We start from the raw sequence: 25,073 nt of genomic DNA, 5'->3' as shown, positions 1-25,073 counted from the left end.
AAAAACAAATCTATAGTCTTTTGTTATTCGTTGTGCAAATCTCGTAAGCGGTATTTGCACCGTCTAAGTCGCATGAAATGCGAAATGTTTTGTTGATGGAAGTGTCCCTCGCCAAGTAATCGTCATCTGCATCGTGATTCGTACGATTTGAGGTACGCTGACACCTGGTATGCCTCGACTTTGGTGAACACTTTGGTGGGGTCTCGGGAGCCTCGTCGAGACGCGCGAAACTGGAGACTTCAGTTGTCACTGCGACGCCAGTGGAACAACATTGTGTTGTGTAATTTTTTCTCGAGGAATCTAAATTGTTAAGTTATTCATACTGCTACTCACGCGTTGTTAGTTCCATAGAAAAACGATGTTTTTGTGTAAAAATAGAACTTTAATAAATTACCATCGGACTAGATTCAACAAGTGTTCTTCATTCAAGTGCTTCGTACAATTTTTAAGTAAAAAACCTTTTCATCCTCGGTAAACTTGCTTTTCTGATTAATAATTTCAAATATCTGATTAATTTAAAATGAAAGTGTATTTGAATATTTTCATTCTTTCTACTTTTTAATTATATTTTATTTATATTTATCATTGCTTAATAGTTTTTCCCTATGTAAAATTGAATCAATGGTGAGAAACAATAATCAGTGTTAAATTATATAACCGGACATTCAGTGAATACCAATTGTACATTTTATCTAAATTTGACTGATCAAGGACTCACACGTGCCGAATAATAAATCCTGCAAGGATCGATAGCTGTGGTATGGGAAGGAAATCAGTGGACATTTACTGTTCTCCAGAATCCTAGGTATTTATACTGGCAGTTTCTCTCTCGTTTCACTTTCCTCTGACGATGTTCGTTAATTCTGTAACAACGAATATATCGGAACCTGGTATATATTTATGTAACGATTTATGTTACGTTATTAAGGCGAAGTAGCACGAGTATTCGCGCGTGCACATTAAGCCAGCAGCTGCGCGGATATCGTAAACAAGAAAGAAGACATTTGTCTTGTCTGATAACAGTGATACAATAAACGTATAAAACCGAAGGTCTCCATTCCGAAATATACTGGAATTTAATTACTTCGTAGCAAAAAAGATTGATGTCATTCTCTTGTTCAGACAGACATAAAATAAACATGTATCTTCCTGAAAGACTGAAGACAGAAAAAGAGATATTTATGAGTAACATAAGCTTTGTATTATTGTGAAATATTCTTTTTTTTAAAAAAGAAGATATAAATGTTTTAAGATTTTAAAGTCCAAATAGAGTCGCACGAATAGATGACTTGTTGGCGAAGATATGCTTTTCATTCTATTGTATATTGTATGCGTACAAAGGCTCGAAGACAGGATCCTTCCGGTGATCTTGCCTCTTTTAAAGCTCATTTTGTATGAAAGACGTCGAACAATGGCGTGTAAAATAGGGCGACATCGCACTTTCAGGCCTCGATAAGAGTCGCACGTTCATGAACCCTGGGAATGGTTTGTAACCGGAGAATTTAATTAGAATAATCGTAGGTCGCACGTGCTGAACGTTTTCTCGCGCAAACTTACTGAATTCCCGCCTTTAAGTGTCTGGAATGCGTTGAATTATTTGCGAATCTTTGAATTTTTTCTCGTCAACTAGTGTCAGTCACTTTAGAATATTCTGTCGCATTAAAAAAGAAACATCTTAGGACATTAGCATTTTTATACGGTATGTATTTTTCCTTCACCTGGCACCAATCACCTATGGATATTTTATCTTATTAAAAAAAGCAACATCTGAATTGGTTTTTCATGTCTATGAATAATTAAGAGAAAAATGAAGAGAACTTTAAGAATAAGAAAAAAATATTACAAAATACATAGTATTATTGAGAAATTGTAATATCTATAGCATATGTATTGTATGTATATTAAAAAAGAAAGTATTGCAATTACATTCACTAACAATAAAATGTGTTGTACACAATATTATTCTTTACGTCTCTTCATTTATGAAATAATTACCTTTGTCTTTGTCCAATTAATTGTATAGTAATGTACATTCTAATATAATTCAATTCATTGATGACGACAATTATAATTTATTCTAATCATGAAATATACGTACGCGTATCAATTATGTATACAGTTGATTACATTTTCATGAGTGCAATTGCTAAATCTGATCCAAGTGCGGGATTGCACTTTGATGTGATCTTAATCATGATGAGGACATTGAATTAACTGCTGTACAATTTATTTTAGTCTCCATTTCATACGTTCTGTTGTTCCATTCATTATGATTCTATCTAAAACACATAGAGTATTTAGCAACATGATGCCCTTAATATTTATAACATTGGAATGTTTTGCTTAGAAATTCTGAGTAATTGTAATGATAATGTAAGTCAAGTCGATAAAACAGTTCGACTATTTAGTATAACGGAATCCATCTATTGCACATGTTAATATACATAATTACATTGCAGGGATTAAGTTGTCCCATTTGTTTAATGTAACACCACGTATGATCGCAATTCACGACTTTTCAATTATTCTTAAATATTCTGAATCAGTCGTATTTTTTGTTAGCATACAAATATGTTTGTTACAGAAATACGTTTAATAATAATTTAGATATAATAGTGATATAAGATTGGATAGTAAGTATAGATAATATACTAGAGATTAAATAACCTATAAGATTATTCTTAAAAAAATATGCTTTTAGAATGATAAATATTGTTCAGATTGGCAATTAAAGAATTTACGTAGAAAATGAAGCTATTTTCCTTTGGAACGCGATTATGTAATCTTATGAATTTTCTATCCTTCTTATAGTTGGCAACACTACATTTTGGCAGGCATACGTTCATACATCCACGTAACGCACAAATAGATCGCGATGGGTTTATCTCATTCCCTATAATTAAGTACAGGAATGATCGAGTGCGTCATTTTTACAAAAAGACTGACAGGAACTCATGAATTTTACGATTACATGGTATTCTAAAAAAAGCAGCGGTATTATTATATCTAACTTAAATGCAGGAAATAACTGGAAATAAGAGATAGTAACTGCGTTCTAGTCTAGTCTTGTCTCATTATGCATTCTTTTGTTATGAGGTTTTTTAATCGGCGCTGGTTTCCTTTGAGATATACGACGAAAAAGAAAAAACAGGAAAATTACATATCATTAACCATTTTAGAAACTTCTAGAATGCAGTACAAACCGAATCGAGTGGAAATTTTTTCTATCCAAGTCTAGTATCATATGAAACAAAACATTGCAGTACTTATATCTGATAAAAATACATATTTGGACACTATATTAAGCTTTTATGTATAAATTTTATGCATTATATGAAACATTTGAAACAATCTGAAAATGTATGTAGAAGTTACACGCACTTGCTGCAAACGTATACATTCAGCAAAGAAGTGGTATACAGTATAAATAACCAGCTTAAACACATAATAAATGATATAGATGGTTCCACTGAATATTGAGGTTTATTGATATAATAGATAATTTTCTGTTTAAATATTTTTGTAATCTCTGTGAAATGTATATTCGCACTAAATATCTTGTAGCTCCTAAGTATGGACGTACATTTTTAGATTTGTTTCAAACTTTACCAATATAATCATTATAGTCACATCTCATTAAAACGCTAATAAAATTGCAAAATTTTCCTTATAATATACATAATATATTCATAAAAGATTTCTGCAAATGTTGAAATACTTTTGTGAACTACTGTCTATGTCGTACATATTTGCAAATGATTTAATTGAGTTGAAAGCAAAGATTTAAATATGATAATCATGCAATTTTCTAGGCGTTCGCAAATCTTCTAGAGTTCAGTAAACTCCTGGTCACGGTGACGTGACTGTGAGCGCCGCATAAAGGGGCTTAATGGAGAAATGACTTATTTCCAGCCGTAACCCGAACACCGGTCCGAGCATAGGTAGGTCACATCATTGTATAGAGTCCCAACGCGCCACGGTTTCATTGCGTCGCGTACCATATTGCGCAACATCGGTCGGTATCTATTAACTTCAGATCTGGTATCGTGAAAGTAAAGCGCCGCTCACAGTCGTCTAATAGAAGATCCAGGTAGTACTATTGTATTATAATATAATGTTGTATTATAGTTAGATAATTAATAACGAACCTCTGTGATATAACTGACCATCACAAACATTGACGGAACATTTGACTTCAATTTTTGTGACTAACTTTTTATTTAAATTCTGAATATCAATAATTCAGAGTCTCATTTAGAGATACTTCTCAGATACTCATTTAGAGAGAAAGTATGTATTTTTATTCTATAAAGAAAATTGAATTCAGAAATTGAATTCAGAAAACTCATCTTATACGAACTATAAAAATTTGTGTTACTTTGGTAAGAAATTTTATATATGAATTATATTTATACATATATTAATAGCGCACATATATGAAATAGAATCATAAATTCTATATTTCATAAATTCTATATTTCATAAATTTCTATATTTACAGTCTTCTCAGCTACATACATACTTACCATTAAACGAAGAAAGTATTTGTGCTGATAATACATACTTTCTAACAGGATCTCATAACGTTGTAGCTTACTTCTGTAGAATTTTCTATATTCGTGACACATTCATTTGAAACTCACCTGTTGCATATTACGAAACATAGCTTCGCAATAGCAAGTTTTGTATTCGCTATGTACCACTTAGGTTATAACGCACGTGGTCCACGAAACGGGTATTTAATTGACTGTGCTTCTTGTCCCACGAGGTCAGGGCAATCGAATCAACGACGATGAACGATGCTCGTAGTTCCCACGGGAAAAAGTTACGTTTTCTTTTAAGTACGTTCCGAGGGTCTGCAAAGGGACCAGTTCATTCCTCCTGAGGAAACATTTCACGTGCAACGAGGTGTGACGTTTCATTATATTGTAATTTCAAATGATTCATCAGTCTGAAAAGATTACCTGACTTTGTTGACTTTTTTAGTATACAAATCATAACACATAAAATATATAAAAATTGTTTACATACATAGATAAAACTTCATATAAATTATTTTTACCACTTTCTTTTTATATTCATAAAAGTCAGTCATAAGTTGATAAATAGCTAGATACGCTACTGTATAATCATTCCAAATTGTAGAATATGCGACCAATCAAATTAATCATGTTCTTTCATCCTAGTTTGAAAGTTCGCCTGCTTAATGCACTTTCAATTATGTTCAACAAAAGCACTAGGAGTACCAAACTAGGCTAAATAACTGTTATTAAACTTTTTATTTCCGTAATTACTAAAAACATGTAAGTGTTTTTATAAGTGTAAGTATATTTATTAATTTTTATCATATCGGTTTCATTGTAATTACTTCTATATAATATATGTATTTATGTGTGTACATCAAATCGGCAGTTCTGTGTTAATAATTAAATACGCTACGTTACGCGCACTTTTCTCAAGTAATTGACACAAACCGATTGAATCAGAAAACGATACGTATATTCCCAGACTGACGATTTCTCTTTATTTTTCAGACGTTTACGGGGTGACGGATAGCGGGCGCACGTGACTGGTCACGTGGATAGAACATCAGAGAAATCGAGGAACGCTGATCGTGGTGATTCTACGACTGTTTTCCTTCGTTTAAACCCAGATAGAGAATTCGACGCGTGACTTACGATACATCAAAGGAGATTAAGAGAAATTTCTCCTTGATCCATCGTCCGCAAATCGGCTATTGTGATTCATGCAATGATCGTCTAAGGTGCAGGTGTGTTTGCGGGAAGTGGAAGATTTGCGGTTTGAAGATCAAAGAGGTGTAATTTCTCTGCCCGTCGCAAGGGAAAACCTTAATATGAGCTGACACGACCGTTCAGGTACAAATATTAACTTATTAAACAGATCGTCCTTTAATAAAAAATTTTATAATTAAAATTAAAAATCTAATTATTAAAAGATAATAAAAATAAATTTCAGATAGCTCGATTTCAATTTTTCCAATTATAAACATGGTACAAAAATAGTGGATCTATAAATAAATAAATTATTATATCCATGAAATTCAGCGTGTAAGGAGTTAACTCTTCTTCTCCGGACTTTAAAACAATTTAAACTATTTCGTTAAAAATTAAACACTTAGTAAAATTTGAAATCTGAAATTTTTAACTTTAAATTTCGATTTGCTTATTTGAATTTAAAATTCTGATTGTGTAATAAGTAACGTCTAAGTAACGAATTTGCATTGTTCTATTTTAGTTGGAGACAGCATAGGTATCTTTGACGAGGTCACGAAGAAAATCTTATCACGCTTCATCGTAACTTCATAGCCGCCGGAAGTGGTAAGAAGAGGAAGAATCGCAGGATGCCTGGCGAGGTGCGCGCGCAACCCTTAGACCCAACTATGTACGGTGGTAGCATAATGCAGCCCGACGAGGAGATTCAGTACGCGCCAAGGAGTCGTCCTGTTAGCTTTTACGATAATTTTAAGGTGAGCCCTAGTACCATACCACGTGTTACTGTCTATGTTTATATCTTGATACACAGTCAGTGTTGAGAATCCATTACAAGACCAATAATATCCATCATAATGGACAACGATATTTAATACTTAAGTATCATCAACTAAAGAGTACTTAAATAAAAATTAATTTTTATGTTAATATCTCCATATAAATGTTAATCAACTTTTCTTCTCACATTTATTTATGTTATTTAACTAATTTTTCAGACTAAATACTAATTAATTATCTTATTTTATACATAAGATATAGAGTGGTGTGTGGTTGGTCTTCTTATGAGATAATATATGTTTGTGGATCACTTACTGATCAAGTGCGTTCAATTAATTTAGACTTGCCTCAATGAGCAGTCTATAGTCTGACCACAAATTTGGTTAAACGAAAAATGAGAGTGAAATAAACCGCAACGCATGATGTATGAGAATTATCGACTCGTATATACATAAGTAAAAGTACACGATGTTTATGTGAGAATATGTTTGATCAACAACATCAATTTTACATAAATTACAGTAAATATATAAAATGAATTGCTGTAATTCGATCGTATAATTGGACGTTAAAATTAAATTGTTTTTTTTTTGTAGTATAAGTCCATGTATTTGATTATATGTTGTTGGTATAAAAATTACATATTGTTATATAGATTCTCTATATCGTTTAATTGAAATGTGATCAATTCATAATAATCTCTGCATTTTTTTATTTCGCTGTTCAGGACGTGCCAATGGTGGCACCTTGCGTGACTTCCGCTCTAAGCGCCGACAATTTGAATCAGGTTCGTGACAACGGTATTAGCTCGTCGATGGCCACGGCCAATAACAACAATAACAACAATCGAGTGAGTAGCGCAGTCAGTGCTGGTAACGTGTCGAAGATCCAGAACGCCAAGGTCACCGGTAAGTTTAGTGAACTTATCATTCTTTTTTCTACTTAATTATTTCCCTGATGGAAACGGTTATCCATTATCAATTCAGATATAAGATATATGTACAATAACAAAAGAAAAATAAAATAAGTACATACTATTAAATGATGTTTTAATATTCTTCGTTATCTTCTCCACTCTTGATTGTTAATTAAGATAATCGGAGGGATTTTTAACTTTAGACGGAATTGGATATGCCTCCACTCTCCCTAGGAAAGTTATTTGACTGTAAATAGAACGGTCACGAGTGAAATTCGGTCGGACACTTTGCTGGCACTAGGTATTCGAGCAAACTTTCTCGAATTTCATTTTATTCGTGCATCAGACAACGTCGTAGTAAAACAAAGCCGGGCAGAAAATCTTGCGCGCTTTCTAACCATACCATCTTGATAATATATATGATTCTAATAAAAAATTGAAAAAGAATCAATTTTTTAAAATTCAAATGAATTATAATCTAATTAAATTGGAAGAAATCTAATAAATTATAATTTTGCTTTTCTCGTGTAATGGTCGCAACTTACCGTGGCAGGTGCAGTATCGACAGGGAATATTGGGAAAATCTATCGGTTAGAAAAGGAAAAAGAGTTGGGTCGCGCCCCGTCAATGGCCAATTGTTTGTCAACCACGGTTCCCGTTAACCTGGCAGCCGCTCAAATTGCTGGTCGGCACACGCCCACAAGGAATTCCCTCAGGCACAGCAGAATGATCGTATTGCATCGCAGTGGTCATCGTAAGTACACAACCACTTTCTTTATTTAATTCATAAATCTTTACTTGTTAATTTCTTCCGTTGTTCTTTTATATTTCCATGAAATTTGTCTACTTATCTCCTATCAACATAGATAAAAATATAATCCACTCTAAGAATTGACTTTCTAAAAAAGATATAGAATTAAGATAATTCAAATAATAAAAGGATTATTTTACTTTGTTAGTTTTGTAAAATATTTACCAAATAACAGTGTACCTTTTGTTAAATTTAATTTATCATTAATTGGAGGCTAAGATACCATTGTTTAATCATATCCTCCTGTTGTTCTTAGGATGTTGCTTGTTTTTGCTATTATTATTTTCTGCTATTTAAAATCAAATACAAAAATTAAACATTCTAAGAAATGTAAGCTTCAACTTAATCGATTCCTGCTTTATCGTCATTATAACAAAAAACATTCAATTTTTTATGTGTATAAAAATATGATGATATATTTTAAAATAGAGTGCAAAAGTTTATAAACCTGATAAAAGTTCAGGTATGTGTAGTAAAACATGTGCAACAGAGTTCATGTTTAATTCATTTGTTTAAAATGTACTTTAAGAACTTACACTGAATCTTATTGGTTTATCATACACCGTATGATTCACACTATTAGATATCCTAGCAGGTTGTACTTTCTCTGCTGACTAATTTCACAAAAAGTTAAAAAACCTTGGATGTATTCAAGCCCATGTCTATTAACTCGCAGGATATCTCATATCGGATCTCTAGAAATTATTATTGAAGGTATTAGGAAGAGATTAGATACTTCGAAATTGTACCTAGAAGGTTCTATATAGTAACAGATTCTTGAAATTCCCATATCTCCCTTTACCATATTAATAATAAGTAAAATATCCTAATGTATAAAACCTGCTAGAAGAGAAACTTTCTCTTAGGAATTCTATACATTATGTTAATTATAGATACACGTCTCTTACGAAAATTCTTGACAGAGAAATGTTTTTGTGAGCAAATATTTAGTAATAAGATGACTTTACTATTTTTGCTTTCATGTTGAATAACACAGACGTAACGCTTGTTGATTAACGAAATCAGAGATCAGAACAGGTATGATACATGCGAACGAGGCTCGAATGTCACTGAGCGGCCTTTCACGGTGCAATAAACATTCTTTCGAAGGAAGGCGGAAAGCACAATATTGCTACAAACAATTAATAATTTATATCACGAGCGACGCATTCCCTTCAGGTTTCCTTTTTATGAAATCTAATACTCTAGGATTTTAAATTTAAATGTGTAGAATCTTTCGAAATTTAAGTTCTTCGAAGTTTGATTACGTTTAAACTCGTTGTATCTTATTGCATTTAGTTTTCTTCGTCGATCCTTTTTTGTCGGGTTCTGTATAATGTAATACCTATCTCAAAAGTTGTTTCTCCTAAGACATAACTTGTTAAATTATCACTTCTGTTAAAGAAAAGATTGGACGTCAATCGTTACACGTATACAGCCAGGTAATCATCATAACGCAAATTGGTCCAGAACAAGTCAATCTCTCTTGAGAGCCTTTCCAATGATGAAGACGCTAGTTGCGTGACTATTGCAATTTCATCCTGCATTTGTGACGACACAGTCACAATAAAACAGTGATATCGAGGTTGTTGCCAAGATAGTAAAAAAAATTATGGTTAAACCCTCAAGGTATAGAAAAGCCTTAACATTTTCTTCTTTTTCTTCCATAACAAACATGTTCCGATTTTTATAATCATGTTGTCCAATTTAATATTTCTTGTTGTTTTCATCTTGTTGTAAACAGTTGTTTTCATCGTGTATAATATGATGTACAAATTTTGCTAAAATTGTTTCATTGAAAGCAGGTGAAACGAAGAGGTTAAGACTTTTTGGTCCGCTGGTTGCCGTGGCCGCTTTAAAGTGGTTACACATGCTTCTCTGTGAATAGCGGAAGTAGCAAGCCGGAAATATATCATGTGATCTTTTTTGAAGTGCATTCGTTCACGGGTTAGCGTGTACGAACTTTGGGTGTAACTCTAATCGCTTCTTCCGCTTTGCGTTTTATTTGTTCCTATACTAAATTTTTCAACAGCTGATTCATGGTCTATTCGTGTACATGTGTGTAATCGAATTCAAAATATTTCACAAAAAATTTCCCGAATATCGTGATTCTTGCACAACTTCTATTAGCCAATTCCTGAGTTATAGGTTTATATAACTTAAGTAATATGATACTTTCAAAAAGAATAATATTGCGATGTTATGTCAGTTTAGCGAGGAATTTCTTGTTTTGCATTGGAACAAAATGCACAAACAACTGATACAATATTTGGATCCTTCATGTACAATGATGAAAGCCGAAGTCCAATATTTTAATGCAGATTTTGAGGAAATAAATATTGATACACAAGATATTTTGACTTGTTTTCGGTGTGTTGATTTGCTTAATTAAATTAACACGCTTCTGGAAAGGAGCGTTTTTTCCTCTTTGAAGTGTTACGTAAATAGCACGTGTGTCTTGCGAGGGTTTAAACGGATGAAATGTGAGCATTACTCGGTTTGGTTTTCTCCCATGTGGTAAAACTTGCGTTTGGTTCATCCCCATTCGTTGAATTCTATTTTCAGATGCAATAGGCAGAGGGTACTAAAAAAAAAAAAGAAAAAAGAGGTCGATAAAAATTTCAGCAAAAAGAAATTTAGAATAGTAGAATTTTTCCTACTTCTAAAGAAGTGTTGATTTTTAACATTATAGTTTAATAACGAATATATTAAGTTTATCATATTCATTATGAGTGCGTTGTAACGATAAAGCAAATGAGTCACGAAGCTTGACTGGAAGGTCAGATATCAAAACACGCGTATCTAAATGTTAACCTACATCGCTGCATGTTTTTAGTGATAATATACTGTGCAGCTGAAGTATTCTTTTACCAATTGCAATTTTATATATTAATGCACGTCTATTGGTTATTATTACATTGCTACATTATCAATGTGAATCATATATCTATTCTCCATTTTTGTTAAGTTTACGTCAGTTGCGCCTGATTATAACCAAACTTTACGTGTCTTGCAGAATACTTGTTATCCTGCAAAGGAATATTTGTTTGGAAATTAATGTCACTCAATGTAAATAGACCTAAATAATTAAATATGATATATATCTGTGATTTTCAATATTAAAATCACAGACATGTGATATGTCGTATAAAAAGTTACTGAATCTGTCGTGATTATGAAGTGAACGTACACGATCGCGTAATGTACAGTGATATCTGAGTTGATTAAGGATTTTCAAGAGATCGGAAGTATCGTGGGCGATGGTAGTTCTCTACAATGTAGTTACACAATTACCGTGTTTCTTATTACGCAAGTTGAACACTCGAGTCATTATTCATGTATCGAGGTCACCGGATAATGGAAACGTACCACCCAGTACGTTTCCTCACTTGCGTTGTATACTACAATTTTTGGCTTGTCAAAGTCATTTCGAAGATGATGGTTCGAATATTTCAGCCAGTTATCCTTACCTATACATTGTATTATCGCTGCACATGCTAGTACATTCATTTTCATATAGATGTCTCACTATAAAATCTCAAGTGTATCATAAGTATAATTATTTTAATTCAATTAGTATTAGTATTAGTATTAGTATAAGAATGCAAGGCTATATTTTCATGTTAACGGAATTTCTATAAGTTTTTTGTAAAGTCCAGCATAGTTTTTGTTCGACCCCTGTAGACGATATTCTGCAGGAGAATCCTCTTCTCTTATAATGAGCATATATACACATACACATGCAGCAAATACAAACATAAGATCCGCATACAATGGGAACGACACGCATTCGAGTCTTGCATTCTTACACCGTGTGAATCGTTCCGCGAATGAAAAAGCGATAGCGTGCTTGCATCCGGCACAAATCACTTTTTTGTCATGGAAAATTTTGAATACGAAACATGACACGTTTCACTTACATTCCATTATATCCATTATATAAAGAAGTTTCTTCTTTACTTAAATTTTATTAAAACATGTTTCTTACTCGCACTAAGTAATTTTTTAATTTCTATATAATAAATTTTCGGGTTATTTACATATTTGATCATATATATAATAATCACAGTAGTCGTGACTCGTTATTTGAAAATGTAACACATATCTACAATATTCATACACAGTGATGGACAGCAGAAAGTTAAAAATTGATATACTATGAATTTCATATAAAAATTTGTTTACCATATAAGTAATAATCGTCTATATTATGATATATATATAATATTTATCGGTTGTTCTTATTAAATATAAATCCATTTTGTAAAATTATGGTGTCTTTTTATATTCCTTATTTCATAAACTTTCTCTTGTCCGTTATTGTATATTAAAGTTTTTTATAGTATGTGTTCAAATACTTTTGCGAGCCACTATAAATCCGATTGGAGACTAGTCCCAAGGGAGATTAATTTTTCTCTTCTTCTATTCTTGTCTGTATATACGTCTGGTACAGTTAGGACTCGTTCTATATGCAAGCCTCGTGCAAAAGAGACCCCTTATCGATTGTAGCGCGACGAATGAGAATGCGGTATCGCTTTTTGCCCCGTCGTAAACTTCGTATATTCCTTTTCTCGCCATACGCGTTATTCGTTGGTCATCGATCTTCAGCCACCCATTAATATTCTTCGGGTGTCAACTAATATCCTGCAAGAAAAGAGTGAAAGAATTTTCTTTTATAAGGAGCATTCTACGCAGTGTAAAGCCCAATCTTCTACTTTTCTGAGCTTGTACCCGTTCTACCCCGTAATACAGTACAACCATTATAATTTTAAATCTTACCGCTTACAATACCGTGAGATTTCTTTAAATTATTCAAAATAAATTCTAATTCTTTCTCTTGCAGATACGTTTTGCAACTCTTCAAAAATTACGTGATCGAAGGTGATGTTTCCCGCCCCTTTTCAAAATCTCCGTGTTTCATATGTGAATGAGATTTACTCATGGTATTGTAGGGTGCAGTATATCATTATCGACTGTCAGTCAGGCAACGAGGGTTTAAGACGCGTTCGCTATTCTTCGTGCGAAGAGCTGTCCTTGCAGTGTTCTCTTTCCTGGACATGGGAAACTCAGCTGGGTATGCAGCCATACAGAATTATTTCTGGAGATTATTTCCCCCCTTTTCCAACTGAAGCTTTTCCAAAATCCTTCCAGGCCATTATGAGTTCTTCGATTCTACCAATATGGGTACTGAATACGTTAACAATGGATACAGAAGAATTTTATAAAAATAACAATCAAATCTTTTAACCTATTCTTCTAGCTAGACTGTGAATGTTTATGTAGATGAACTTAAGCAGAGATTTGTTTCATTTTATACACATTTAATCATGTGCTTCGTGCTCCTCTGTACCTTTTTTAAATTTCTCATAAATGCATAAACATATATAGCCTACCGATAAAAATGTTCTTATAGTATCAATTACATGGCAATATTGCGACAATACAAATTTTTTCCATTCAATAGGAAAAGCATATTTTATTATATCTGCCATTACGTAAGATAATCTTAGTGCCTACGTTATAAATGAAATATCGTTAATTCCAGATTTCTTTGATCGTACCTGTCACCGATTTCGCAAGACCGCTAATGGAATCACGACCTATCGCCATCAACATTAGCACAAGTCAGCATGACGGTGGGCGAGAGCGTTAACGCGTTACTTTTCTTTTTTCTTTTTCTTTTCTCTACCTTTGAATTACCGTTGCAAACGGTGCACAAAGAATTCTGGTGGGCGAGTTTCCTGACGGCGATGTTTGACATCGCATCGGCAAGGACGGCACATGTTCGATCGTTCGGTTGAGATACCTTGTAAGGAGGGACAGCGAGGTCGTTTCGTTCGGAAACTCTCCTTTCTTTCGGCCCTACATTCGTTTCTCAGAATCTGTCACGTCGTATCGACCGTCGATCGCTATGGGAAAATGTGTGTCGTGAGCTGCTAGAAAAACACCAGGAGATAGCACCGTACGTGCCCCTGTGTAAAAAGCGGCATGACTAGCTTGAAAGAAATCTCCCTCTCGCTCATATGTATATAGGTTATGGCTCATATTGAAGTCCAAGTCTTGATAAACATCAGTGTCATCACACGACTGCGGGTTTTTATATATTTATTTAACATATAGTCAAGGTTTACATTTTCGCTTATTTTTTCCCCTTAGATTATCAAATAAAAAATGACAATATCCCAGATAACAATAACCGTCTGATGTGAATGCCCTATTTTGAACCAAATATGTATGATATATTCTTTTGTTTTGGTGTGACATTGAATTTCAGTAATTAGGCGTGCAATGAGGCGAAGAATATTGAAAATCGCTGATCTATGGAAAAAGGGTGCAAAAGTACAAAAATGTGCATAATACGCAAAAATGTATAAAATATCCAAGAAGCAAATCCCTATCTAAGTCCTGCATATACTCTTCTATTTATTTTCATAAGAATATGAATTTGCATAAATATCCGCAGGCTAGTCATCACATCAGTATCATCATTTTGTTATTAATGTTTTCATCGGATTATGTACGAACGTATCGGTCATTGCATAATAGATAGAATGAAATCAATGTTTTGTTTGTATACGAAGTAGGTAGGATGGATAGAGGTATGTTATGTAATTGGATAGGTAACCGAATGGTATTAGCGATCACATCTTTTAACTACTCGTTAAGTGAGTTGGCATATAGATTAAACGTCTCACCTGTTGATAAGGTTTTATTTTTTGTTGTTGATCATTAGGTCCTTAAACGAGTTTAACTTTATTTTATCTTCTTAACTAATTCAATCCATGTACATATTTGTTTACTATGTACTTTACTCAATTTGAAAAAATGTGTGATGAAAGGACTGATCGCCGCGATAATGAAATATAAAATAAAAATAAAAATATTTAGTAATAGAACAAAATGTTTTAAATATTTCTTCTTTTTCAGGACCTCAAAAATTCCTACCGCCGTTGGTTTATCACTGGCGGTTAGGACGGTGTTTAGCAGCGTTGCAAACGATTCTCGGTATCGCGATAACTTCGTTGTCATTATGGTTATTACTTTGGGCACCTCATCTACCTGTGACGGATAATCCCTATTGGAGTGGAATGCCGGTGAGTATTCAAGCAATGACAGTCTTTGGCCGTCTTCTTGGAAAACATCGTTTTCTGAAACACCGTTAATTCTTTCCTTTCTTCATTTGCAGTTGTTACTTTCGGGTAGCTTCGGTATTTGCTTACTGTGCTGTTTCAAAAAGGAATACCCCGTCATGAGTCCTGGATTGTGTCTCACTTTGATCAAGGTGATTGTTCATCATTTTAGAATACATGAATATATTATTTTCAAACGAAGTACTTTGTATTCTATGGAATTTTTTAAATGTCTAAAGACTAATTAACAAAATTTATTTAATCGTACATAAATTATAGCTTTCCTTGTAATTTAGATTTTAAATTCAGTTATCTTAAAGTAATCAAATGAAATATCTATTTTTTTCTTTTTTGTTAGTACCGAAGTTTGAGTCACATTTTTTATTCAACATAGTTTATTGCTTTATTATTTACGTATTTCCACTAATATCTTTTCTTTTTTTTGAACAGATAATCAGCGTGCTACTGGCAACTCTAGCAACAGTGACCTGTTCCATCGCGTGTGTATTCTCTGCGATACACCTGGCGCGTTTAATGGGCCTGGAATGCAACCCAGCGCGGGTATTAAACGCTACCTGCGTGTGCAGGCCTCGTGGGAATACGTCGAACTTCACCGAATCGGCAGTTAGATACATGGATTTGAATTGTCCCGAAGTAGAGAGTATTTTGATCATTCTTCTCATCTTTTCCACCACTTGCAATGCTCTTGGAGCCCTAGTATCGGGCTGGTATACTTACCTACATTGGAGTACCAGACACAAAAGGCCAAAATACATGCAAGTGAGAACCACTCCGATCAGTGGGAACAACTTCCTCAGCAGCAGGCCAATATACAATCCAAATTTGAACGAGCGATGACAGTCTTCACATGATACTGACGAAGAAACATCGTATCTTCGTTATTCATCATTAACGATGGATGATGGAGTATTCTAAAGGTGTTTCGAAGTTAGCAATGACAGTTTCTCCCGGAAATTTAGCAGTGAGTGTTACATAAACAACAATAACGGTGATTTTACTTAAAAAAACTCGTTGGAAGAGCTCTTTTTATATATGTGTTTTAATACGACAACGGACTAATAACGAAATACTTCTGTTTATATTGAGGATACATACCAAAAGTAACACGTTGAAATACGTGTGAGCTAGTCTTGGATAATAAAATAGATCTACAAGTGGTTCTTAAGCGAAAGTTTGTAATACAGTATGTATAAACTTAGGGAAGATTAGAATAAGTGGTAAGAAATTATATTTATAATTGATTAAAGTGGTATTTAATAGATAAAAGTCAAGAAGACTAGGATAATGATCGCGTAATTGAATTTACTAATTATTTAAAAACCTTCTTAATGTGTTCTTAATATTTATTACACCATAACTAAGGAGTACATTGCTAAGTAGGTAGTAATTGGTATGTTTTTAAAAAGGATGAACGTAATTTGTTGTTAACATACCAAGTCATGTAATGCAACTTTTGATAATTCATCGATAATGTAGAAAAACTTCATAGGTTATAATATCTGAACTAAAACACATTCTCTTTTACTAAAGAATAACATACTTGAGTAGTTTCATATTATTATTATAAGGTTAATTAAAAGGAAACAAGTTCTTTTCGATGGTAGAAACGTATTCAGAAAGAAATCGAGTCAGAACTTGATTCCTGCAAAGTAATTTTCACGATTAATTTACGTGTGGATCGTCAGTATTTTAGGTGTATTATAGTAAAGAAAGCAAGTGAATGTATCGCGCGCGCGCGCGTGTTTGTGTGTGTGTGTGTTCGTTCATTCGTACGTATACCGTGTTTGTAATGTGAGCAAGTAAATTAGAAGCATGAGTGAAACGCTTTTTAATTTCTATACTTGTATATCATCGATTTTATACCTCATCGCTATTCCTGTCTTTAAGGAATGAATTTTAAAACTGCATCTATAAATTATGTCATAACGTATGCACATTGGTAGAAAATCAATTTATCAAATTTTAATAGAAACGGATGAATAAATCAGTTCAGTAACAAAACATCTGGCTGGATAAAATTGACATGTTTGTATCTTAATCTCTTGCTTTTTAGTTTTTTATTTAGTTAGTTTTATGTACATTGTGATCTTTTCTAGAAGCTGATCAAGAATGACACTCTGACTTCCCCTCCACCTTGTTTATGCAAATCTCTGGTATTACGGCACAGTCACTGAATTGTGATTCCCAAGAATCGTGAAAAACTTTCATCAATCTGCTTGTAACATTTTAATGACTAACAATATATTTATTATCAATATCTATTGAGTAGATATTGGACATCTAAGCAATTTAATTAAACAATTTTATAAAGAAATAATCAAAATTTAATGGAATTTCCTGTAACTTTAAGTTCGGTATTACCTGGTATTAATTGTTCCTTTTTCATTGTAACTGCTTTCAGAAATTGTATGTTGCGTCTAATCGTGTGATATCGCATCCTGTTCCATATCTGTTAACTCTACCACTTCCGAAGCTGAACGTTTCCTTTCATCGAAGACCATTCCTGCAACTTCTGGTTTATCTATAACTTCATTAACAGTTCAATAATAATTACTTCATTAATTATCAAATTTCGCCGTTTACCTTTTGCAGTTCTTGTTTTTGCCGATCTCTTAGATAAAGCTGGTAACATTCTTTTCCATTTCAGAAAGGACGAGTCAGACAGTTCTTCTCTTTTCTTCACTATTTTAAATAATTTCCGTCGTTCCTCGGTACGTTCATGACGCAGTTGTATCTGAGCAAAGTCAATAATCAATAAATTATCAAACTTTTACAATAACTAAATGAATAGATGCACCGACAATGAAAAAACAGATGTATACTTTTTTAGTTGAACTAAGGCAGATTAATTAAAATTCTAATTTGATAAGTACCTTTAAATCATTATTAGCTTCTCTTAAAGAGTTAGTTAATGAGACCATGTAATAAATAATGAGTACCATAAGAACAATTAGTGGAATTATTATGCCAGGTGAAGTAATGTAATCAAGGCACCTGAAAATGTTATAAAACAAAAAAATGGTAAATAAATGTCAGTAAACATGAGATATTCTTTCTTAGTTCCTTTTTCAAATTTATATTTTTTTTTAAATGAAATATACTACAATACTTGTTAATTGGATCAGGAAGAGATTTAGTGAGCTGTTTAGTTGCTAACTGGTAAATTTTCTCGTAACCAGAGAATGGACCACAATCCCAGGATGGTTTAACCCAAACTATGGCGTAGCCAACAGGTAGAATATATAAACATAACATGGTTAACAACAGAGCATAGTAAAAGTTATTGGACCTGCAAAAATTAATACTTTAGAATAAATGGAATTAATAGATGCTAAAAATAAAGAGAACAATTTTTTAAATACCTAGAGGCTCGAAAAACTACTTCATGCGGCACATTACAGGTAAGAACAGCCCAGGATCTTAAATACATAAGAATTCCAAGTTTTAGAAGATTCAGGGCTGTTAATCCTGGGCTGAAGAACATCCCCATCCAAATAATTCCTTGATTATTTACCAAATGAAGTATATTTTCAGCAATCTTGAAATCACCATACTGAGGAAATTGCTTTTCTAGGTCCCAACACCAACAATTATTCATGTATCGTACAAAAACTGCACGGAAGAAATCTATACTAAGCGTGGTCACAATGCTGAGTATCTGTGATAAATAAACAAAGTATTAAAAAATATTTAAAGTGAAGAATAAACATTGAAAAATATTAAAAATTAAATTCACCAAGTCCATGACGGTGAGCTTAGCAAGTTCTTGACCAAACATCGTTTCCCAGCACAAACGACGAGGCTTTTTCCGAGCTTTTATGTCTAACGGATTCGGTGAAGAGGCTAGTAGAAGAAATATTCAAATATAAAAAATATAAGTTAAAGATTAAACGATAATATTTTTAAAAGTATAGTATACAAATTATACTTTGTTTATACTTGTATTCTGTGTAGTTGTTGTGCAAATCTTCTCAAAACATTTTGTGACGTAATCCTTCTCTGAGATAGGTATTACACCTTCACGTAACGTTGTCGAGGAACGATCGATAGTGGAAATTTTATTAGTATTTTCTGTACTAGATTCTCTATTAAATGTAATCGTGTTCATCGAATGTTCAGTGTTTGTATTCAATGTTGTAATTACAGAATACTCAGATGTATCATTTATTTGTGATGACATAGATGATAATGTGATAAATTCTTTTGTCTTCGTGGGAAAAGTTTCATTGTAATCTTCAGTAATGATACTAGAAATAGTATTTGTACTTGTACTTATATTATAATCGCTTTCTTCAATTGTTTCGCTATAAGCTGTAGATTCGTTGAAGAAAATACTAGTCATAGAAGAACTATCAGTTTCTTCAGTAAAATTTGTAAAAGAAATTTCTGTGAGATTTTCGAAGATAGTGAAAATGGTGGTTGCTTCAAATGTATCATTTTGTTCAAACATTTGCGTTGTAAACTCTGTCTCTTCAGATATATTTTTAGTGGAAATGGATGCAGATTTGTTCAGTTCGTTTGATGTAATATCGTCGTAATTATCGTATGTATAATCCAGAGGAGGATAATCTCCGACATTGTATATTTCTTCCAGGGATTTTTCATCGAGTATCGGGTTCAGATACAGACTCGCGGGTATGAATGAAAACGGTGGCAGTGCTAAATTATTCAATATAAAGAAATTGTTAATGTATATTTATGTGACAACTAAACGAATTAGGACAGAAGAAGGCAAAAGAAAAAATATAGAGACTAGAAGATTCTGTCCATTAATGTAACTGCAGTCGAGCTCCTTTGTCTAGAATAAAAAATTATGTAAAATATTAATGATGATAAAGACATACTTGTTTCAGGAAGTTCACTTCTATACTGCATTGCAGTGACATTGTTTGCCAAGATTAAACTTAAGGATGCTAATGTCACGACCTGTTGTGATTTCTTCATACTATCATCACATTCGATAGATATGTATTTGCAGTTCTTAATTGTTTCCTGAACATATTTTAAATCTTGCTTCTGTAACATCAACAAACTAGATGTCTTCTTGAACCTCATAATTCAATAAACATATCATTATATAGATACAGTTCACTTGCCATTGAATCGATCTTCTCAAACAATGCGAATATTAGTGAATAAAAATTCAATAAATTGAGAACCATTATTCTGTGAAAAGTCAATTCAATCATCAAATTAATAATTATAAAATTTGAAACTAAGATTCCTAATGGATGTGTCAGAGAAAAATTGTTTATAATACACACCGTGCAAGCTGCAAACGCAGCTGTTTCCTAGGATGATAGCTCTCCAGTAGTCCCAATATCTCAAAGAACGACGGGAACACGTATGTGATCAAGGACAGTACGACCGTAATTTCGTTTTGACGCCACCAATTGGTCTGTTCGAGTTCCTCAGAACTTCGTACGACCACTTTTACCACGGCATACGCTGACAATCCGAATAATGCAATCACAGATGTGTTTACGAAGATCCTCATTGATATAATCCTCCAACTAAAATTTTCCAAAGCATTAAATTTATGAGGCAAAATAATACAATTACAGGGATCCACTAATTTAATAGAAGTGAAAATAAATATAAGTAAAGAAATTATTTGCATTAATATTGCAGGTATTTGCAAATGTAAACTAGAATAAGTTTTATAAAAATGTAAATAATATAGAAAAAGATATGTATAATGGAAGAATAATTTTATTCTTAATAATAGTGATTTTATAAAAAAGAAGATATTGAAAAATGATAAAGCAGTAGATATTTCTTCGAGTAATCTTACTTCCTTTCATCTTTTTCTTTTTCAGCTTCCTCTAACAAAGCTTCTTTAAATCCAAGAACGATGCTCGCCGTCCTATTGTGCGCAGTTTCAGTATTCCCAATCATGAAGTCCCATCCAGTGAATAACTTCCAAGAAAACACGCACTCGTCGTCTTTCTCCGTGAGTTTGCTCAATCGTGAATTTTTTGCCATTCTAAGAAAACCGTCAATATAATTATTTGTAGAGAATTAACAATTTGATTTGTAGATAGCCGTACTTGCGTAATATGGCGACGAAACTGTAGATATAAATGACCAAATTGGTGACGAAATAAGCTAGAGGTAATCTGTAACCGCTTCCAGAATCTTGATTTGTGTACCAGCCATAAAAGAACGGTGAGTACCTTAGGATGCCCTCGAATTCCCACAGAGTTAATAAGTGCTTCGATTTTATCTTCTCCTCCTCGGGCATTATCTTCCGCTCCCCTGCTGCTGCCTGGTCTGCTGTGAGCATCTGTCGCGAAGAATATCTGACGAAATTTGAGCGACTACTTTTCTTCGTAGTAGGATTTCAACTTCCTTCAATTTCTCAAATCCAAGTTTTCAAGTGCAATAAAAAGTTGATTGATAAAAAGTTGAAACTTGAGTGATTTAAAAATGATGGAATTATAATAATACTCTACTTTAAATTATAATCGACTATCATACAAATTATATCACATATTTTTCAAATGATCTTGAATAGTCTCCAACAATAATTATTTAGTTAATGGTAACTATTATATTACCATACCTCAGGAATGGCCACAAAAGCAGTAAGAATAACTGTCATGACAAGGTTAATCCAAAACAACCAACGAAGAAAGGTAAAATACGAAGCCACTGCTGAACCAAAATGTGATTCGATTTCCTTTATACGAAGTTCCCATGGCACCAACCATGTTTGAAGGTTAACCATCTCTCTCCGACAGTATTGCCATTTCTACAAATTAAACGTTGTCAATAGAAAAGATCTATATGTACCAACAGTCTTTTAAAATTATTACCTTTGTAATAAACAGGGAAATCCGAGCAATAACGTCTTTCGTGCTGCGAGTGTGAGCCAGTCTTTCCTGAAGAACTCCCTCATGTCTTCTAACGTAGGATTTTGCTTGTCGTACTAACTTAATCTTCCGACAAAGTGGCCAAGCTTGTTGCTTCACTCCACTCAACACTTCTTTGTGCATTTTCAACTTTTCAAATATCTGTTCTTGACTTCCACTTTCTTCAATGGAGATCACCGTTCTGTACAAGTTTACACGGATACTATCTTTATTTCTTTCCATATTAATCATCAATTAACATTCTTTGTATGTTTATTTTAAATATTTTCAGTATTTTAATGTATTATGTAGCATTTAATACTTGTAATATTTCCATACTTTCTATTTTTTCTATTTAAATTATTTAGCTTTTAATAATCGCTTTTTAAATTTTACAGGGATAATTCTTATAATCGATAAACGTAAGATTGAAAGTAATATACTAACTCTCCGGAACTTATAGTGTAAACGGAAGATCTTCGACGTAGCATGGCTTCAGCCTCGGCGTTGAAGGGAGAGGATGGACGACGTCTCCGTCTGCTTTGTCGCCGACTAGAACTCCGTCGTTGCATGATCTCACACGCTGAAGCAGAATATTCATCCTCGTTGGCCTCTTCCTCTAAAATTCATTAAACATTCACATTTTATATCTATAAATTAAATTCCCCATACATTTATTATATTATGTATCACAAATATGTACAACTGTACAAAAATTCTTAAATTTTTTCAGAACTCTTGAAAACTCCTTATTGATCCATCTACCTTCATATAATAATTAATTTTTATGTAAATAATTATGTAATAATTATGTAAATAATTATTTTCTATAATGGATTAGTATGGATAGTTAAAAACACCATTCAGAATGATATGAATTATATTAGTAAATGATTTCTTTAATTTACAAATACAGACCAGCTATAGAGACTCTCTGCATATCGGTGTAGTTTTTCACGTCAATGGCGTTTCTCTCTTCTTCCCTCGCTTGATTTGAGCAACTTTCCCTCTGGTTACCCTCGTCTTCGGTGATGACAAAGGTAACTGATCGTTCAATTGATGATTGCAGAGAAGTAACTGCCACCTACAGCAGAAGTTAAAACTAGGAAACTAGTTGGATGAATTTCACCCATAAATCATCCATTGTCACGCCACGTACTGTGCACACAATATGCACAAGCGATTGATTATCGAATGACAACGTCGAACTCAATTTTAAGTGTATAATTCTTATTAAATTCCACGTCCCTGTTATAAACTCCACTTTAGAAAACTTTTTCATCGAACGTATTTTCTAAGGCTATTAATTAGCAAAGACACTAACACTTTTGTTGTTATATCGCAGAGGAAGCTTTAAATGAAGAAAGAGGAAATTTGCCGATGATAAAAGACACCAACTTGGATGTTAATAAAACTGGAAGATTGCAAGTTAATAAGTCGATGATTAGAGATGAAGTGAGGTCGATGGATAGGAAGGGACTGACATCGTGTCAGTAGGAAAGAACCTGGTCATTCCCTGGTGAAACCATCCCTCTGTTGAAATCTATAAGCTGCCTGTAATGTCTACTCTACTTGATATCGGGCACGTCGTGTTTCCGTCCACGACGCAAATCCTCGAAATCACGAAAGGTCGTATATTAGGAGCAAGTAGATACTTCGTTTAACGATCAGACAGTTTGTTAGGTATATATCGTGATGGTTATAGGACAAACGTGTTTTCTATTGATGTTCCAATTTACCTTCAAAAAATAAACAGCTTTAAGGGTTAGCTTTAATAGGTTTAAATAGCTTTAAGACGAAGGAGATGACTTCTTTCTTATATAACATGATCAATAACAAATTTATAAACAAGATTCTTCTATCATCATGCTATTAAAATTCTCATAGTCTTGCACTATTATTATAAAAACGATCGGTCCCTAAAATCTATATTGATATTATAATTCTTATTAATTTTTAAGCTCATAATGTCCTTCTATCTTTTTTTTCTTCTTTGTCTCCTTTGTAAAAGTAAGAAAAATATAGAATTTACTTTCTTTATAAAATAATAAAGTACTGAATTCTAAATGTTTATAATTTTTATTTTCAGCAATATGTATCTCTTGTATGGATCAATCATCGATGGCAAGAGTTTAACAAGGTGTCAATGTGAATGTTCAGAGACACGAGGTCACATGCGACGTGCCGCACCCTAGATACTCATCGTGCTCACGTATAACTCGCATTCTTCACGTGACCCCACCCTGCGCTTCATAGATAATAATTCTCCTTTCCTAATCTCGCGTCGCGTAGCACGCGAGATCTATAGACTCCCGAAAATCACTCTCTCCCTTCTCGTCTACTATTTACTCTTGGGGCCACAGAAATGAGATTTGTGAAGAGCCACGAAACGCCACGTTATCGTTATCAGTCATTTTTATGACACACCTTCGTAAAAATGAATCATCTGTCTAAAGAAGCAGGTAATTTAAACAAGTCTTAGAATTGAATTATATGTATGTATCATTTTAATCTATACCAACTGAAATTTGAATCTAGATATGGCGTATTTCCGATTTTGTAAATTTCAAACTTTTACGCTTTCTCATTGTATATCATACATACCTATGTTAATATTTCATTTTTAATATTGCATATAATTATATTATTCATTGAAACTTTACTCTATTTATTGTAATTAAATATATTATTTTATTGTTTTATTTTATTATTGAAGAAATTGTGTTGAGTTTAGCAGTAATCCATTGAAGATGATAACCATAGTCTTTTCTCAAAACTAGTACAAAAGACGCAGTTATAGGGACTAACATTAATTGTGGAAATACGGGTGCA

At 33.1% G+C, this 25,073-nt stretch overlaps 2 protein-coding genes and 1 long non-coding RNA gene across 13 annotated transcripts; 1 reads left to right on the top strand and 2 right to left on the bottom strand.

Moving 5' to 3' along the window:
- Nucleotides 1–68: 68 nt before the first annotated feature.
- On the top strand, nt 69–18,186 carry LOC117211668 (sarcospan). 6 transcript variants are annotated; one of them, XM_033455812.1, is made up of 9 exons: nt 69–805; nt 3,913–3,941; nt 5,535–5,876; nt 6,256–6,487; nt 7,237–7,417; nt 7,979–8,179; nt 15,164–15,330; nt 15,423–15,518; nt 15,817–18,186. In XM_033455812.1, the coding sequence occupies exons 4-9, from the start codon at nt 6,362–6,364 to the stop codon at nt 16,222–16,224; spliced, it is 1,179 nt and encodes a 392-aa protein (XP_033311703.1). In that variant the 5' UTR covers nt 69–805; nt 3,913–3,941; nt 5,535–5,876; nt 6,256–6,361; the 3' UTR covers nt 16,225–18,186. The 6 variants fall into 6 exon arrangements, with proteins under 6 accessions (XP_033311703.1, XP_033311699.1, XP_033311702.1 ...); XM_033455808.1 differs by having other exon boundaries at nt 3,913–4,090; XM_033455811.1 differs by having other exon boundaries at nt 3,813–3,941.
- On the bottom strand, nt 300–2,998 carry LOC117211669. 2 transcript variants are annotated; one of them, XR_004488295.1, is made up of 4 exons: nt 2,099–2,998; nt 1,558–1,732; nt 1,338–1,476; nt 300–863 (listed from the first exon to the last, which is right to left on the bottom strand). It is a non-coding gene; the product is annotated as an uncharacterized LOC117211669 (long non-coding RNA). The 2 variants fall into 2 exon arrangements; XR_004488294.1 differs by having other exon boundaries at nt 300–1,476.
- Nucleotides 17,422–23,320, bottom strand: LOC117211667 (transmembrane channel-like protein 1). 5 transcript variants are annotated; one of them, XM_033455803.1, is made up of 17 exons: nt 23,160–23,320; nt 22,689–22,860; nt 22,206–22,443; nt 21,953–22,141; nt 21,438–21,673; nt 21,182–21,373; nt 20,652–20,900; nt 20,484–20,553; nt 20,232–20,403; nt 19,327–20,046; nt 19,124–19,230; nt 18,750–19,045; nt 18,497–18,676; nt 18,261–18,381; nt 17,971–18,121; nt 17,749–17,914; nt 17,422–17,620 (listed from the first exon to the last, which is right to left on the bottom strand). In XM_033455803.1, the coding sequence occupies exons 1-16, from the start codon at nt 23,179–23,181 to the stop codon at nt 17,805–17,807; spliced, it is 3,225 nt and encodes a 1,074-aa protein (XP_033311694.1). In that variant the 5' UTR covers nt 23,182–23,320; the 3' UTR covers nt 17,422–17,620; nt 17,749–17,804. The 5 variants fall into 5 exon arrangements, with proteins under 5 accessions (XP_033311694.1, XP_033311693.1, XP_033311695.1 ...); XM_033455802.1 differs by having other exon boundaries at nt 17,422–17,599; XM_033455804.1 differs by having other exon boundaries at nt 17,422–17,599; nt 17,749–17,899.
- Between the last annotated feature and the right edge of the window lie 1,753 nt (nt 23,321–25,073).

Source organism: Bombus bifarius, unplaced genomic scaffold (assembly GCF_011952205.1).
Source record: "Bombus bifarius isolate JDL3187 unplaced genomic scaffold, Bbif_JDL3187 scf7180000008240, whole genome shotgun sequence".
NCBI classification, from domain to species: domain Eukaryota; kingdom Metazoa; phylum Arthropoda; class Insecta; order Hymenoptera; family Apidae; genus Bombus; species Bombus bifarius.
This window is presented reverse-complemented; position numbering and strand designations above follow the sequence as displayed.

Excerpts from the sequence above, each read along its gene's own strand:
- LOC117211667 (XM_033455803.1), bottom strand. The coding sequence starts at position 23,181 with ATGCAGAGAGTCTCTATAGCTG. Across the intron at positions 22,444-22,688 it reads TACACTATAAGTTCCGGAGA|AACGGTGATCTCCATTGAAG; the intron begins GTTAGTATATTA and ends AAACTTGTACAG. Across the intron at positions 18,677-18,749 it reads GTAGTTTTTCGAGCCTCTAG|GTCCAATAACTTTTACTATG; the intron begins GTATTTAAAAAA and ends TAATTTTTGCAG.
- LOC117211668 (XM_033455810.1), top strand. The coding sequence starts at position 6,362 with ATGCCTGGCGAGGTGCGCGCGCAACCCTTAGACCCAACTATGTACGGT. Across the intron at positions 6,488-7,236 it reads GCTTTTACGATAATTTTAAG|GACGTGCCAATGGTGGCACC; the intron begins GTGAGCCCTAGT and ends TTCGCTGTTCAG. Across the intron at positions 15,331-15,422 it reads CCTATTGGAGTGGAATGCCG|TTGTTACTTTCGGGTAGCTT; the intron begins GTGAGTATTCAA and ends CTTCATTTGCAG.